The 14,616-nt window shown below is 42.9% G+C and overlaps 4 protein-coding genes across 7 annotated transcripts in view; 2 read left to right on the top strand and 2 right to left on the bottom strand.

The window, feature by feature from the left end:
* Positions 1 to 183: 183 nt before the first annotated feature.
* Positions 184 to 2,061, bottom strand: LOC143355158 (protein maelstrom homolog). Its single transcript, XM_076789728.1, has one exon. The coding sequence runs from the start codon at positions 1,883 to 1,885 to the stop codon at positions 461 to 463; it is 1,425 nt and encodes a 474-aa protein (XP_076645843.1). The 5' UTR covers positions 1,886 to 2,061; the 3' UTR covers positions 184 to 460.
* A 323-nt stretch (positions 2,062 to 2,384) lies between these two features.
* On the top strand, positions 2,385 to 3,486 carry Srp9 (signal recognition particle 9). Its single transcript, XM_076789721.1, has 3 exons — positions 2,385 to 2,619; positions 3,045 to 3,113; positions 3,199 to 3,486. The coding sequence occupies exons 1-3, from the start codon at positions 2,548 to 2,550 to the stop codon at positions 3,292 to 3,294; spliced, it is 237 nt and encodes a 78-aa protein (XP_076645836.1). The 5' UTR covers positions 2,385 to 2,547; the 3' UTR covers positions 3,295 to 3,486.
* LOC143355150 (uncharacterized) lies at positions 3,375 to 6,827 on the top strand. The gene is made up of 3 exons (XM_076789720.1): positions 3,375 to 3,444; positions 6,059 to 6,477; positions 6,724 to 6,827. Exons 1-2 carry the CDS (start codon positions 3,440 to 3,442, stop codon positions 6,432 to 6,434), a joined length of 381 nt encoding a protein of 126 aa, XP_076645835.1. The 5' UTR covers positions 3,375 to 3,439; the 3' UTR covers positions 6,435 to 6,477; positions 6,724 to 6,827.
* The window catches only part of LOC143355149 (band 4.1-like protein 4A), a 76,621-nt gene continuing 65,415 nt past the window's right edge, over positions 3,411 to 14,616 (bottom strand). For 2 of the 4 annotated variants that reach the window (XM_076789717.1, XM_076789716.1), the window contains exons 6-16: positions 10,552 to 10,672; positions 10,304 to 10,391; positions 10,121 to 10,237; positions 9,115 to 9,627; positions 8,324 to 8,538; positions 7,703 to 7,778; positions 7,208 to 7,293; positions 6,745 to 6,900; positions 4,598 to 4,871; positions 3,848 to 3,954; positions 3,411 to 3,551 (exon numbers count right to left, since the gene is read on the bottom strand). In XM_076789717.1, coding sequence (XP_076645832.1) covers positions 3,515 to 3,551; positions 3,848 to 3,954; positions 4,598 to 4,871; positions 6,745 to 6,900; positions 7,208 to 7,293; positions 7,703 to 7,778; positions 8,324 to 8,538; positions 9,115 to 9,627; positions 10,121 to 10,237; positions 10,304 to 10,391; positions 10,552 to 10,672 — 1,790 coding nt within the window. In that variant the 3' untranslated portion in view covers positions 3,411 to 3,514. The remainder of the gene's footprint in view (positions 3,552 to 3,847; positions 3,955 to 4,597; positions 4,872 to 6,744; positions 6,901 to 7,207; positions 7,294 to 7,702; positions 7,779 to 8,323; positions 8,539 to 9,114; positions 9,628 to 10,120; positions 10,238 to 10,303; positions 10,392 to 10,551; positions 10,673 to 14,616) is intronic. The other 2 variants (XM_076789718.1, XM_076789719.1) reach the window with 2 other exon arrangements.

Consider the following 14,616-nt stretch of genomic DNA (forward strand, 5'->3'; position numbering starts at 1 on the left):
GAGGGAAATTTATCTCGTGGTGGCGCGCTATTTCAAATTCAGATATGAACCGACAAATGTAACAAGAACAAGTTGCAATTGTATATCAATAAGGGTGCTCGAATTAATTTCATTCATGATATACCCATCATTACCTATAACCTTCTCGAAAAACGGTAAACAATTTGAAATTTGAAAAACTAAAGAACTTTGAAAATAATTAAAATTTTTAAATGTCCATAAACGAGCTACAGGAAATAGATCATAACACTTTTACAATATTCAAAATCATAATTGATCGTTGAAAATATTAATCGCTATGAAGGTAAATATACATTGTACAACAGTATCAAATTCTTTGTAATGTATGTAGATATATATTTATTCGTATTGTTTCTTAACTCTAATAATACATTCATGAATATCACATAAATGGTCATATAAGTAAATGAAAATATTCAAAAATATTGTTGTGAGAATCTTATATTTGTACGTATTTTCCACGACCTCTACCTAATGGAGGAAAATTCATGTCTGCAATATTGTCTCCATTAATGGCAGTACCTCTTCCTCCAAGTACAGGAAAGTTATCAAGATAATTTTCTTCCACATTGCTCACAGCCTTTGCCACTGTCTTGGGTGGTCTCAGAGGTCTCCCTGGTATAATTATATTGTTTCCATTATGTTTACCATGATCTATTATTTCCAGTTGCTTGCATTGATTACGTCGTCGTTGTTCATCTTTATGAGTTCTTTCAGACACTTTTTCTCTATAGTCTGAACCTACTCCAGTCATAGAAATTGTTTTGCACGGTGCACTGATGGACAGTTTGCTCAAGTCAAGGTCAATGGTATCTTGCCTAGTGGAATTGAAGTTCGCTTGAGGCATAGGGCGATGGATACCATCTATCATTGGTATGTCCAAGTATTCACAGCAATGGTCGCAGATTGTATAACCCCATCTTTTTACTATGGACATACTACAATACAAAGGGCTGTCTGATATCTTATGAAACTCGCACTCAAGGCCACTTACAAAAGCAAAAAAATCTTTCCCAAATTCATCTTCTGCGACAACCAGAGGAATGCTACGACTGTCCACATTCTCTGCAGCAGCATTTCTCAATCCACCGAATAAAGCCTCCAAAGAATATATTAAGAAGTCATCCACATTTCCATTGGATTTTTCGCACATTTTTTCTAACAAAGATACCACGACAGGAGCCATGTCTTTTACAGTGAATAATGGGGGATACTTATTCCCAGTCATATTAGATTTTAAAATTTGTACCAGCTTTTCGTACATGTATGCAAAGTCACTCTGTCCGTCTGGATGTTCGACAGGTATTTTATGAGTTTCCTGGCTCATTTCTAATGCTTCTCCCCTCCACCCTAATGGAATTTTCATACTGACTATCTCATGGTAGACATTTTCTATGCCAGCGTCTAAACTGAATTCTGCCACAGCGAATTCGGCAGGACAAAATTCGTACTTATTAATTCCTACATCTCTTCTATAGAACCAGTTCACGTGTATGAATATAAATTTCAATTTGTCCAAGCTGTTGTGCTTCTTGCCCATAGTGATCACGGACTGTATGTATTCTAACATGTTCTGGTAGAACTCCTGCTCCTTCTTCCCTCGGAGATCAACTTCATTTAAGCTTTCTCCTAACGCTGTCCTTTTCTCCATGGATCCTTGAGCTTGTATCTTGCTATCTTTGGCTCGTGACTGATAGTGTGCTTTCTTTTCGTGGGACAAATTGCTCCAGTCCACGCTTAGTTGCGGATCTCTTTGAACATCCCGTAAACCACCGGGATATGACTTCCCAAGTTTCTCTTGTTGTGTCTTCCAATCAATCATGAAAAAATAGAATGAGTTCTTCCCTTTATTGTTTTTTGACATTTTGGATTAAATACTGTCTTTACAGTTCGAATAATTTACAGAGAAATCCAACAGCTCCGGAGCGAACAAAGACCTCTTATAGATGTGTAAATATTATGTGAATTTGACCTGACCACACGTATCTAACTTGCTGAATTCCTCGCGTAAATGGTATAGTTTGGTATGGTCACGTGTGGTACACACCAGTGCTGAAATATTGTTCAACTGTTTTCGCACATGCGCGTCCAAAACAGTAGCGCATCTTTATTATGCTTTGTTCTCTTTTCGCACTCGATTCATCAACAATTCCGCAACAATTATTGCTTATAAAGAATTTAAAGTACTAACAACATAGCTTCTAAACGGATAAATTCAAGCATCACATTCGGAACGAAACGCTTCTCTTTTCCTTCCAGTTTAAACTTTGAACTATTCAAATTAACCGCCACAGTTAGCACAACTACTCTGTTGCACTCTGGCGAGCAACTTGAGAACACAATCACAATTGTTGGACCTTTCTTATTCGGTTCCAGCAGACCATCTGGCTCAGTGTTTACACGTTGTGTGTTTGGATAAATGCCATCGTTTTTAGCGATGTGTTGAAACAAATTTTTTTACATTCGATAGCAACGTTGCTGTAGTTGATTTTTCTGTACCGGTTTATCGTTTAGTTAGTAATCAAAATGACATATTTAAGTTCGTGGGAAGAATTCGAGAAAGGCGCTGAGAGGTTATACCTTCAGGATCCAATGAAAGTGAGTTTCAAAGATATTTACGATGATTATTTTGTTGCTATCGTAGCCATGTATAAAAAATGATGTGTAGTTTTTAATAACGACGTTATGTAAATATATTTCATTCAACAATTCGAGGGAATGCCATGGGTAATATAGGTTGACATGCATTGACATGACAATGACACGTCATTCATTCGAAGCGAAATCAAATTTTCCTTCGATTTTATCTACCACGAAAACGACATTACATTACGTACGCAGTACGCTCGAAATAAATTTTTATCGTGTTCGTGCATAAAAATATTAAAAGTTAATGGTTTTCTATAATCTTTATTTATTTTAGACAACAGGTAAAGCTCGTTTAATATGTATATGTACACGTGATATATGCTAAGTATAGTTTCCTATGTGTAAGTTTATAATCGATTGTTTTCTTGTTTCAGACACGGTATACAATGAAATATTGCCATAGTAAAGGTGTTCTATGTTTAAAACTTACAGACAATCGAACGGTAAGCACTACCATTATAATATAACTTACCTGATCATTCTTACAGACTTATCATGAATAATACAATGATCATTTTTATGTCGCAGTGCCTACAGTATAAAACAGAGATAGCACAGGACTTAAAGAAGATGGAAAAGTTTATAGGAAATCTGATGAGGCACATGGCGTCTAAAGAAAGCTAAATAAAGGACTAGACAATATTAGGGACATTTCTCTCTTTTCTTTTTTTTTTAACTTAAGGAATAAAAGTGCTGCGCATTCAATTCATTGTTTATGTTTCATTTCATGAGCTTCAATGACTGATGGGATTATAGATATTTAATTTGAATGAGGTATAAAAACTTTCTTAAATATACAATATGTGCATAAATGTCTATTTTGTATTTATTTAAAGCTTCACGCTCATTTCGGCTGATGACGTTGCCTCCTTGTTAAAGTTCTGAAACAATACGAAACGGAGATGCATTAAACGACCAACGAATATTTTTGTTTTACAAAAAAAAAAAAAATTACAATTTTGTTTAAAACAAAAATATACGTGAAAACGTGACCGCGGAAGTTTCGTCTAAGAGTACCAATACTATTTAGCAAGTGTAATGGTATTATTCCAACGATAAGTGAGCAGTGTAAAATGCATTAGGTATTAATAAAGCCAGATCTCGATTCGAATCAATCTCTGATACTGATGAACGTGACAAGGGGGAAAAGCGCGAAGCAACGAAAAGAAGCACTTACGATATTATGGGCTGCAAAACAGCGTCCAGAGTAGTATCAACAGGAGGGTAGATTTCTTGGTTTGAAGACAGTTCATAGCGTACCTCTCCCCCTAATTGCAATTGCGTCTATACCAAACAAAACTATTTTACTAATTCACTATGCAGAAAATCGTGTACGATACAACACACTACATTCTAGAGATAGCATTTCGTTCGATCGGTCCTGGATTGGTCCAGGATTCGCATCGATTCTGCGAAACACCGCAACGAAATACTATAACTAGCATAGAAAAAGAGTAGCAAAAAACCTTAACCGCATATGTTTGTAAAAAGCGCTTAGTACCTCAGTCTTCAATACTGTAAGTGCAATTTTAGTGAAACTTATTCGATTTGTCGTACAGTACTGGTGACGATTGTTTATTCTTTCTTTAGAAAGCGAAAAGCTTGATCTACGTGAAGCAAAACTGTAACCCATTACTTTCGATTGGTACTGTTTCGGCACCGATAAGTACAACATTCCCATCGGAGTTGACCGTTTCATTGACTCGCGTTCTTTCATTCGATTGCACTCGAATTTGATCGTTCGAAATTCTTCAACTCTGATTTTGACAGAAAGTACATTGTATTTATCGGTGTACCTTTCACGGAAATATAATTGATTGAAGTGAACCGAAACGAACAAACGATTGTACGAAATTTGTAGAGAACAATCAAACAAACAAAAAAAAAAAAAAAAAAAATAGAAGAAAGCGAGCGAAAAGATACGTACTACACGGGTGGGTTTAGCGCTGTCGGCAGAGCTGGAGCAGCAGCTTGAAAACTCCTGCGGCGTGCTTTCCCCGAGGCCGCTGTCCACGTTACTGCCTATCAATATTCTGTTGTTACGAGTATAATAAAAGTCCTTCCTCACATTGCACTCGCTCCTACTACCGTCGTAGTACTTAGTCTCGATTTGAGCCGGCCTGGTCACCGGCAAATTATAGCCTCCGTCGTGACTATGCTGTATCATTCTTCTGTTTCTTTTGCCAATGGAGCCGACCGTTCTGAAAGTGAGTCCTTCACAGTCTTCGATAGTCACTCGAAATTGCGGAAAACGATAATCCCTGATCGGACACCAATCCGACATCGATGCAATACACATAATGTTTGATTAGGTCGAGTAACAAGTTCGTTCGCTTTTCCCCGCAGAAATCTCCCTATACTAACTTACCTAATAAATGATACACGGCCCATTTTGTCCTACCGCCTTTCCACATCTGTTTGTCAATTTAAATTTACCTCGTTCATTCCTTTTTACGTTATGTTTGTCAAAAATTATGCACTTTTTATCGCCAGTAACGAGTTGTCACCCCCTATTTGTCATTTCGAGTTTGTTCAAATGTGATAAATCATAAAATTGTTTCCAGGTTGAAATCTCCGCTATTAAACCACTTTTCGACATTCTTCTCTTTCCAAAAATGAAAAAGTTTTAGCTGCTGAAAATCAGTATTCTATTGTCTGTTAAAACATTAACATTACTCCGTAGAGCAACTCGCCGTCGACGCGAACGAACTTCTTACTCGGCCCAATATAATTTGGCAAATGATCAGATGCGGTTAATACATACTACGGGGCTAGATTGCATTCCCTTCTGTTTTATTCATGACAACTGCTAGTATACACAAAGGATGGGATCAAGTTCGATATGCACTTACGAATCCGAGTCTCGAATTCTACTCAAAAGCGTTTTCAACGAGCATACTTGTAACGTACTCGTTTTATACAAGCTGGTTTCGAACCCTAGAACGAGTACCTGCGGATTTAAGCAGTTCAACTCTACAACAAATTGAATTGTAGTCGTCTACGTCGACGGGAAGGCAGTGGAAATGTTACCAGTAAAAAGCAGACAGATAAACTGATCATCCGAGATGTACAATAAAGGAAACAACAAATTTTTGACTGAAGTACTCGTTCAGGGTTCGATTATACTTGAAAACACAACGCTCAGGTTTCTCGAAATACCTATCTCGTGTTTGTACTCGTTTGAAACTACCCAAACAGATTCGTGTCTACTCGTAATATTACTTTATCCCATCTGTAGTATTCGCAGAGACTCCTCGTCGGTTTCCGACCGTCGCAAGCGTGTCCGTTTAGGGTTACCAAAATTCGTATCAACGCCAAGAAAGCCTGCGACTTGTACACACGTCTCGCTTCAACAAACGACTAATTTATTCTTCCTCGATTGTTACAGTTGCCCGTGTAAAAGTCCCAGACGTTTCTCGACCGTGGACGATCCTGGACGGTCTGGTAACCCTATGTCTACTGGAAGTATCTATTACACACCTAGGGGTATATATTGCGACACGGATTCGACGCAAAACACGATCGTGATCATGGCTTCCGACGATCCTCTCGACACTCCCAAACACCAACGACAGGTCCGCTCGTCGAGAGTGCACGATGCAAAATTACTTACACACCACAAACACAAGATTACACAACAGACACCGAACGAGATACAACCGGGGCACAGACGAGATACACAGACAACAACACAGGACAACGAGTTGGCAAATGCTACGGTTCTTAGGATGGTACACATACGTTCCACTGTTCCAGTGGAATAGCAAAAGCATCAGTAGGGTGCCAGCCAGTAAATAAAATACACAGGTGCGACAAGCTGTTAATTCTCATCGATTTATTAAAAGGGTCTGGTGTCATGCTTCTCAAAATAAATAATTAAAAAAAAAGGGGGGGGCGGGCATGCTTAATAGTAGATGATGGTGTACGCATGCTCTGAATAAATAAAAAAGAAAAAAAAATAAATTCATGCAAAGAGGCCGGAGGATATTTTAAACAATGACTACGGATCCCGTCTCATCCTCCATTTGCGGAGGATGGCTGTGGATGTTGCAGGCCGTCTTGAGATCATCGTACCTAGGCAGAGACGACGAGTCTGCCTCGTCCAATCGGGAATTGCTAGACTGTAAGGGACATTGCTGTACAGATTGCGATTGTACCACCGTGTACGGTATCTCTCGCCGTTGCTGCTCGCTCATTCCGGTCGTGTCGACTAGCCCAAACTCCAAATGTCTGGAAGAAATCATGCTCTCAATCGTTACATCGTCACATCGATCCGACGCGACGCGACGCGACGCATCGGTACGTTATTACATATCAGAATGCTATTGTACATGTCATGCAGGTCTCTCCGAAAAGCTTTATTCTCATTATCTTTCTGGTAGTAACATTTCACGAGACTGTAGCACTTCCTGGTTTATTTCAATACGAACATTACACGTGCAGAAACTTTCGTACCTAATACATGGAGGAATGCTTTGCGTGACAACATTATCATTATTATTATTATTATTATTATTATTGCGTGAATAGAACCTACTTCCTAAGCTCGTCTGGCAGCGGTTGCTTCTGGGAGGGACTCCGGTGCCTGCTCCTGTGCCTTCTTCTAGGCTCCGTGTGGCTGACCTAGCATAACATTTTGTCCAGCATTAAAACCATCCGTTCTGCCTGCAAATACTTTTGAGGGATCTCCCTAGTCTGACCCCCTATTCAAACCACGTGTGCAAAATGTGGTATACCTTAGCATATTTACCTGAATGCGTTCACATATATATTTTATTGTAAATTTTCTCGTAAGTACATCATGCAGAAACTGCTGTGTACAAGTTAATTACTTGTTTCCGATGATTTTCAGTCCTTAGTTAAAGACCTGAACGAGAAGTCGAGTGAACCAACTGGGCCCGGGCCGTGCGAAGAGAAAGCTGTCGAGTATTATAATTCTAAACTTGATGAGCTCTTCAACTAACATTGGAAAAGGACGTTCGCAACCCATGAAACTAGGGAGAGCCCTCAAGGCGTCGTTACTAGAACTTACAACAGCTCGCTGTACTCCCTCGCCCTTCCGCTTCTGCGCTTCCCTCCATTGTGGCTCGGAGTCGACCAATTCGTGTCTGGAAAAGGTTCCCACACGCATGTAGTCGTATAATGACGAGTATGGCGGTCCGGATAACGCGGTTTAGCGTCACAGCCGCAAATAAATTAGATTCGAACCGCGGGCTTGATGTCGGCCTCGTAATTGCGATACCGCCATTCATTTTTCGTCGAACAACGTCGAACGCGTCTCCGGGGGATTCGGTGGCTCGCGGTTGATACCTTGCCGCGTGCGTCATCATTAAAATAATTATCACCTACACGGACTTTACGTATCCTACCGTGAGAGTATAACGAGCACGAGGGCTCTTCTTTCCCGACCGCACACGGTCGATGAACCCGCCCGAAGACGTTCGAGCGTGCTGCTCCGTTTTCACATGACCGTCTCCCAGAGCCTTTATTACCCCAATTAATTAGCAATTAAGCGGCCACGCATATCTTAGACCCACAATTGACTTAATACGCGACGGAAATCGCAACGAGGTCGACCTACACCGTACGCGTTTCCTGCGGCCTCCGGTTTACGGCCGACCTTATTGAGTTAGGGGCTTGGATGTATGTATACCTAGAAGAACGGGAGCTTCTGTGCTTCCTGCGGTGCTTGCGATGACCGGATCTCGAGTCCGATCCTCTCGACAGCTCGGACTCGCAGTCCGAGTGGCGACTGTGCCTACGGTGACTATGACTATGACTTCTTCTACGATGACCACCGCGACTATGGCTGTCCCCTGAACTTTGGCTCTCCACCGAGCTGCTCCTCCGCTGGAGCCTGCTCAAGAGCTGGAAAACGACATCAGCTAGATTAGGCTAATCACTGGACTGGGGATATTTATGTAAAAAATTTTCTGCAACGTATCGACGCTCTTCAATTTTTTCGAAACTCTCTGTTGTTTCAAGTTGCAGCTACTCATTTTTATCACAAATCTACTAATCACAGTGATACGCTTTATCGTTCCAATTTCGTCTCGATCAACCACACTCCTTAAGGTACGAATACACTGGAAAGTAATTTGTGGCTTTTTTTAAGGTAGCGGTTGGCAAGATGAATTCACTCGCGGAGAGCTGAACAATATATTTAGAATATTTGCAAATATACAGGCTTCTGCAAGTTGTCCTCGCACGGAAGTGTCGCAAGTAACTCGCCAGCGTACTCGCACCTGTAGATTTTGTGGAACACTGAGAAATTGCTATTCGGGTCTGAACGCGTTAAACTAATCGCCAGAAGGGCACGGAGGACTGGGAGAAGCCGTCTCTCGGGGCGCAATCAAACTTGGTGGACGTTAATTTTCGCGTAGCTGCGTCGGGCACGCGATTCCGAAATGAAATCAATTAAAAGTTGTGCGAGTGAGGACGTACTGCCGGTGCCGTTCCCGCGGAGCGAACGGACCGAGGACTAGACGAAGTATAAAGGCCTCGGGGCTGGCTCTGAGTCCACGGCGCGCTCCTGGTGCTCCTCGGACTCGAATTGTTCACCCGTCTGGCGTTCTGCGTATTGCACAGGACGTTCCCGGTGGCCGGGTTCCCGGCCGAATTAGCATTCACCGCGGCAGGTGTCTCGACGAACGGGCCGACCATTTCTTGGCCCTCGACCACGCGTCGCTGAGCCCTGCGGCTCGGGGTCCTCTGGAAGATCGGCGGCGGGTTCCGTCTGATCATCGTGTGCTTCTCCGACCCGGACGGAGGACTGTACGACCGGAAACGGGAATAAGGGCTCAGAGGTGGTGGCCCAGTGGCCATCAAACGGAAGAACGCCTGGTGCTCCAGACAGCATTTCCACAGGTGTCTGCAGGCTCCCTTTGACGGTGTCTCGAATCCGTGCGTCCTCTCCTCGGAGTTCTTCTCGCTCACCCTCAGCATGAAGTATCTGCCCTGAAACGTGTCATGTTCGTGGTCAGACTTTCATTCAGAACATAGTAAATGAAAATTGGAAAAATCATTCGGTTTTCATTGGTTAGGCTTTCCAAGTGTAAGTCCTGCCCTTTTAGAAATATTTTTCGTGAGTATGTCTTCTGACGAAGTTTGTTGCAATGCTTGCAGTTGGAAAAATAATTCCAAAAGGACTCAGCTTCGTTGTCTAACGCTTTGCACTGGAATGGCGACTCTGAGGTGCCAAAAGGGTTCAAAGGTGCCTGAGTGCCTGAGAGTCAAAGGTGTCTGTATTCAATAAATTGCTAAAAATTCGTGTAAGAAAGCAGGCTTAATTTCACGTGCACATAGACAACATCATGTAAAGTGGATATGTTCTAGGTCCAAAGGAAGGAGTGCAAAGGGTTAATACTGATCTGATAGAAGATCGGAGAGGAATCTTCTTAGTTGGCTCTCTACGTAGAGGCAAGGTGTCAATATATTTGTTACAGCTTACCTTGTAATATATCTTATTGATTCGAGGCCAGTAGTAGTTGCCCACTTTGGTCTTGTTGCGCAGTAATATTATCCCGCTTGGTGTCAGGCCCAGAAAGTACTCCACACTGTCCTCACCCTACACGAACGATTGTTTAACATTTAAAGTGAACATCGTCTGATTCGTGATTTCCGATGAACTCACCAATACGGGATGCAGATCGACTCCGTACATTTCGAGCCATTTCACCTTGTCGAGATAGTTCAGCTCCGCTGCAGAGGGTAATTGTCCTCTGTAACAAATGAGATTGAAACATAGATTCTCGGATTAATGAATATACAGACTAATATAGTATGGAATAATGTATATAGAGTTGCTCGTTAAGCCGAGTAGCTCGGATTAATGCTGAATAATAACATGAATTCAACTCGTTAGAGATTAGGGAAACTTACACGAGGGTTTTATGAAGCTCCACAATGCGGTTCTCCAGCTCAGTGGTCTGATTCGCTAGGAATCGAAATTCGGTTACGTAGCCTAAGGAATGTCGTCTCGGATCGTAATCCCCGAGTTCCGCTGTAAAAAACAGAAGATTCACGGTTACTCCTCCGGTGAAACAAGGTTTTATAGATCGTTATTAAGCGCGATAGATCTCGGAGGCGTCCAACTAACGTCCGCCGTGGAAAATGGATCGCGTCTCCACGGTCGAAAAGAATTCGCCGATGGTTGGAAATTCGGTTCTTTCATCCCGGCCCTGTCGCCGTCGATTCCCATAGGGCGCGCCGACAGAAATGCCCTTCAGAAATCATCGTACGGCCGGTTAATTGAATCACCGACTTTGATGAATATCTGGCTCGACCGGCGCGCCAGTACTGCGGCGGGAGCATTTTATTTTCTTGCCGGTTGGTTCTCGTCCCGGCGAGCATCCGCCATGGAAAGAACCCGGCACCTTGTCGACGCCGGCTTCTTGTATGCTCATTCGGTCGTGTAATTACGAGTCCGCCGGTCGGAGACCGCGGAACGATCGGCAGAACCGTGTTCTCCGCGAAATCGCGTTTATCGGTCCCTAGAGCTCTCGCTTCGCTGAAAACGGATTCGGTAGAAAGGGGACCGGCGTGCACGGGAAAACGTCCACGCATGAAGACCATCGATCCCGTCCGCTAACCGCAAGCTCGCGCGCTTTCAAACGCGGAATTTTTCCCTCTCAAATTCAATATTTTTAACGGATAGACCAGGTTGCCTAGATGAATTTGCAATTCGTAACCAATTAGCGCCACCGATAAAAGCGTACATATTTTTCATCTTCGAGATACATAGCTAAATCAGACGCAACACATTTTTCAATCAGTTATTTATCTAAAAAATTAGAGGATATCAATATGTAATTTTCAAAATTTGAAAGCTATTAAAGAGGGAAGGACATTTTTCTTTGGCTTCTGTTGCAATTGACGGAGACAATTTTTGTTAGATATAAAAATCTGCAGTCTATTAATAGTAATGTATTTTTCTTTTTCTAGGTGTACAGTGGTCCAAGGCGCAAATTATACTACCCTGCATTAGCAGTCAGGATCTATCTCACTGCGAATGTTAAATTATTGGTACTGTGAATCGATCAAGATCGCGGAGAGCAATGCGAAGCGAAAAATCACCACTTTGACGTACGACATTTTTCTTTGGCTTCTATTGCAGGTGAAGGAGACAATTTTTGTTGTGCATAAAAACCTGCAGTCTATTAATAATACTGTATTTTTTAAGGCGTAGGACCAAATTATACTACAGTCAGGATCTATCTCACTGCGAAGATTAAATTATTGCTACTGTGAATCGATCAAGATCGCGGAGAGCAATGCGAAGCGAAAAATCACCCCTTTGATCTACCACCTCGAAATTGCGTCCCGCAAAGGAATTTGCCGGGCTTCTTAAATTACATCCGGCCGGTTGTATTCTGGTTGATCTTTCGCATCGCGCGGAGAGCCCTTTCCGTTGAGTCTTCGCCGGTATTTCCAATCGCAAAGGTAATAGGATCCACACTGAATCCTTTGTATCGATAGAATCGTATAGATAATATCTTCATTTACGAAAAATTCCTCGAGCGAGAAAACGGAGGAATTGGTTCGACCGAGACCACCCCCTCTCCGTTTCGCTTTTGTTGCGTTCGTCAAAGACGTATCTCGATCCCATTAAATTTCGACCCTTTACAAGCTCGGGGCAGACATTTTCACGGACGCGCGATTAAAGGGCTTCAATCCCGAGCGAATTTTAAAAATAAATTAACCGAACAATACGAGAACTCGTAGAAATCAACTTGCTTCGTAGAGCGGCGGGGGTCGCGTTTAATTAGACAACATCGGGGCAACAATGGCGACTGGGAGAAGCAGTCGTGAACGCCAGAAAAGATCGAGCCTGGGAGGAAGCGGACACCATTGTCCCGGACTCAATGAAACGTCTTCGAGTTTGTTCTCGCGGAGGGGAGGCTAGCGCGAGGGGGTGGCGCGCGCCCCGAGAAATTATGAAACTAAATTCATTTACGAAACGAGACGATCGCCCGGGAAAAATGAGACGAAAGTGTCCGGGAGATGTGCCGGAATAATGGGATCCGCTCGAGGGACTTCTGAGACGGAGGAACGGCCAAGGTGTTTTTCGTCGCGGATGTAATGGCATTGTGCTCAAAGCTCGACCCCCTATCTTGTTTGAGATCTACGGGAGGCTGGACAACGCTGACAACGCTTTCAACGCCAGTTCTATTTCCATATCTTCGGATGGAGGGGTCTTCCGGACTTCAGAGTCCAGAGGAGAAAAGCTAAAGGGACGGCTCTACTTATGTCCAGGCTAACTTCAATATTTGCGAGACGCGCAAAAGGCTCGTTCCCTTCCGTCCCGAGGAAAAACGCGTTATCCGCGGGGCGACGCACGTCCCCGTAGATCCACGAAAATCAGAAACGCAACTGTCCCAGTTCCCGACATGATTAATACTCGTGGAACATCTCCTTCTCCCCGTGAAATTACTCTTCGACGCGGGGACAAGTATGTAATTACGTCTGCCGCGATGCCGAGCTTTTTTCCAGCGGAAGCGAGGAAGCTTGCAGTCACTCTCCGGGCTGAGAAAAGTGACCTGAAATTATTTTCTCGACGTACCGTCGTTGCGTCGCCTTGTTCTTTCCGACTCGTTGCGAATCGAGGGGTATTAGCCGGCTACTTCTTTCGCTCTGGGGAATTATGTGGGTCTACAAAATGATGCTAAGAGATGCTTAGATTTGTACAGTTTTTTACGATCACTAATGGTCTGGCGTGTATTCATTTCTACACTCCTTCGCTACTTTCTCCACGTTTGTTACTCTTCTTTCCCGTTTCTATTTTCTACTAGTCTAGTTATGTGTTTAGTGTGTCTTTTATAAACTGCGGATTTAGACTGCGGATTTTTGAATTGCAAGGAACTGGAGTGAACTAAACATTTATTTCCTTTCTTAATGTTTAGACCGTGGATTTTATGCTTTCATAAGAGAAACGAGTAGGTGCAATTCAAAACAGTGGGAAGATTAAAACAGTTCCACAATGTCGCGATACTATTTTTAGATACTATTTCTATAAAAATGATTAATGAGGAAAATGAATTTTCGCTTAGCTCCTACAGACTGTAATTGATGTATACAAATTTTATTTTGTCTATTAATATTGTTTAATAGGTAGAAAATAGTATAATAGTATGTTTCAATTCTTCTAATGTTTCTGCTGTGTCAAGTTACAGCCACTTATTTTTGACATAACTGTATAAAATCGGGAGTCTGTTTATAACGGCGACATCGATAGTTGGCTCGAGGGTTAAAAGAGACGATGATTGAAGATAAATGTAAAAGTTAAGAGACACTGATTCATCGTATTGCTTTGGTCGCGTCGCAGTGGTGTCGCTGTCTCATAGACATTGAAAAGTGCAGCCTCGCTAGACAGCTTGGAGGAACGATTAATTTTCGAGGGATCGAATCGCTGGAAAGCGCTAGAGGAGGAGGGAAAGAGAGACAGAGAGAGAGAGAGAGAGAGAGAGAGAGAGAGAGAGAGAGAGGCGGCTCGCGGCGGTCGGTCGGTCGCTAATCCCGACGAGATCCATCATGCTCAGGAGTTAAAGATTTATGTGTGCGGCATGCCGTCGTGGCGGAGAAAGAAGAGAGTGAAACGTCGAGGATTCGTTCGCGCGCGGCGAGGGGTAGAAAAGAAACGCGAACAGGAAAGTCGAACACGTAAAATTATGTTGCTGAAGATGTTGCAATCCATCCTCTGGCCGGTGATCTCATCCGTGGCGGACCGCACGCGCATTCAGAGAAGTCCTATCTCCATTTCGCGAGGCAAAACGCGTGCCGTGTGTCCCTTTCCCTGTTTCTCTCTTTTTCTTATTTTCTCTCTCCCTCTCTCTCTCTCGCTTTCTTTTTCGACCTCTCTTTCTTGCTCGCCTTTCCTTCCCTTTCCGTCTCTCTTTTTCGCTCGACGTTTCGTTGTCGACGGGCTCGCGACTGAACAAGAAGAAAGGG

Source organism: Halictus rubicundus, chromosome 6 (genome assembly GCF_050948215.1).
Source record: "Halictus rubicundus isolate RS-2024b chromosome 6, iyHalRubi1_principal, whole genome shotgun sequence".
Classification (NCBI taxonomy): Eukaryota; Metazoa; Arthropoda; class Insecta; order Hymenoptera; family Halictidae; genus Halictus; species Halictus rubicundus.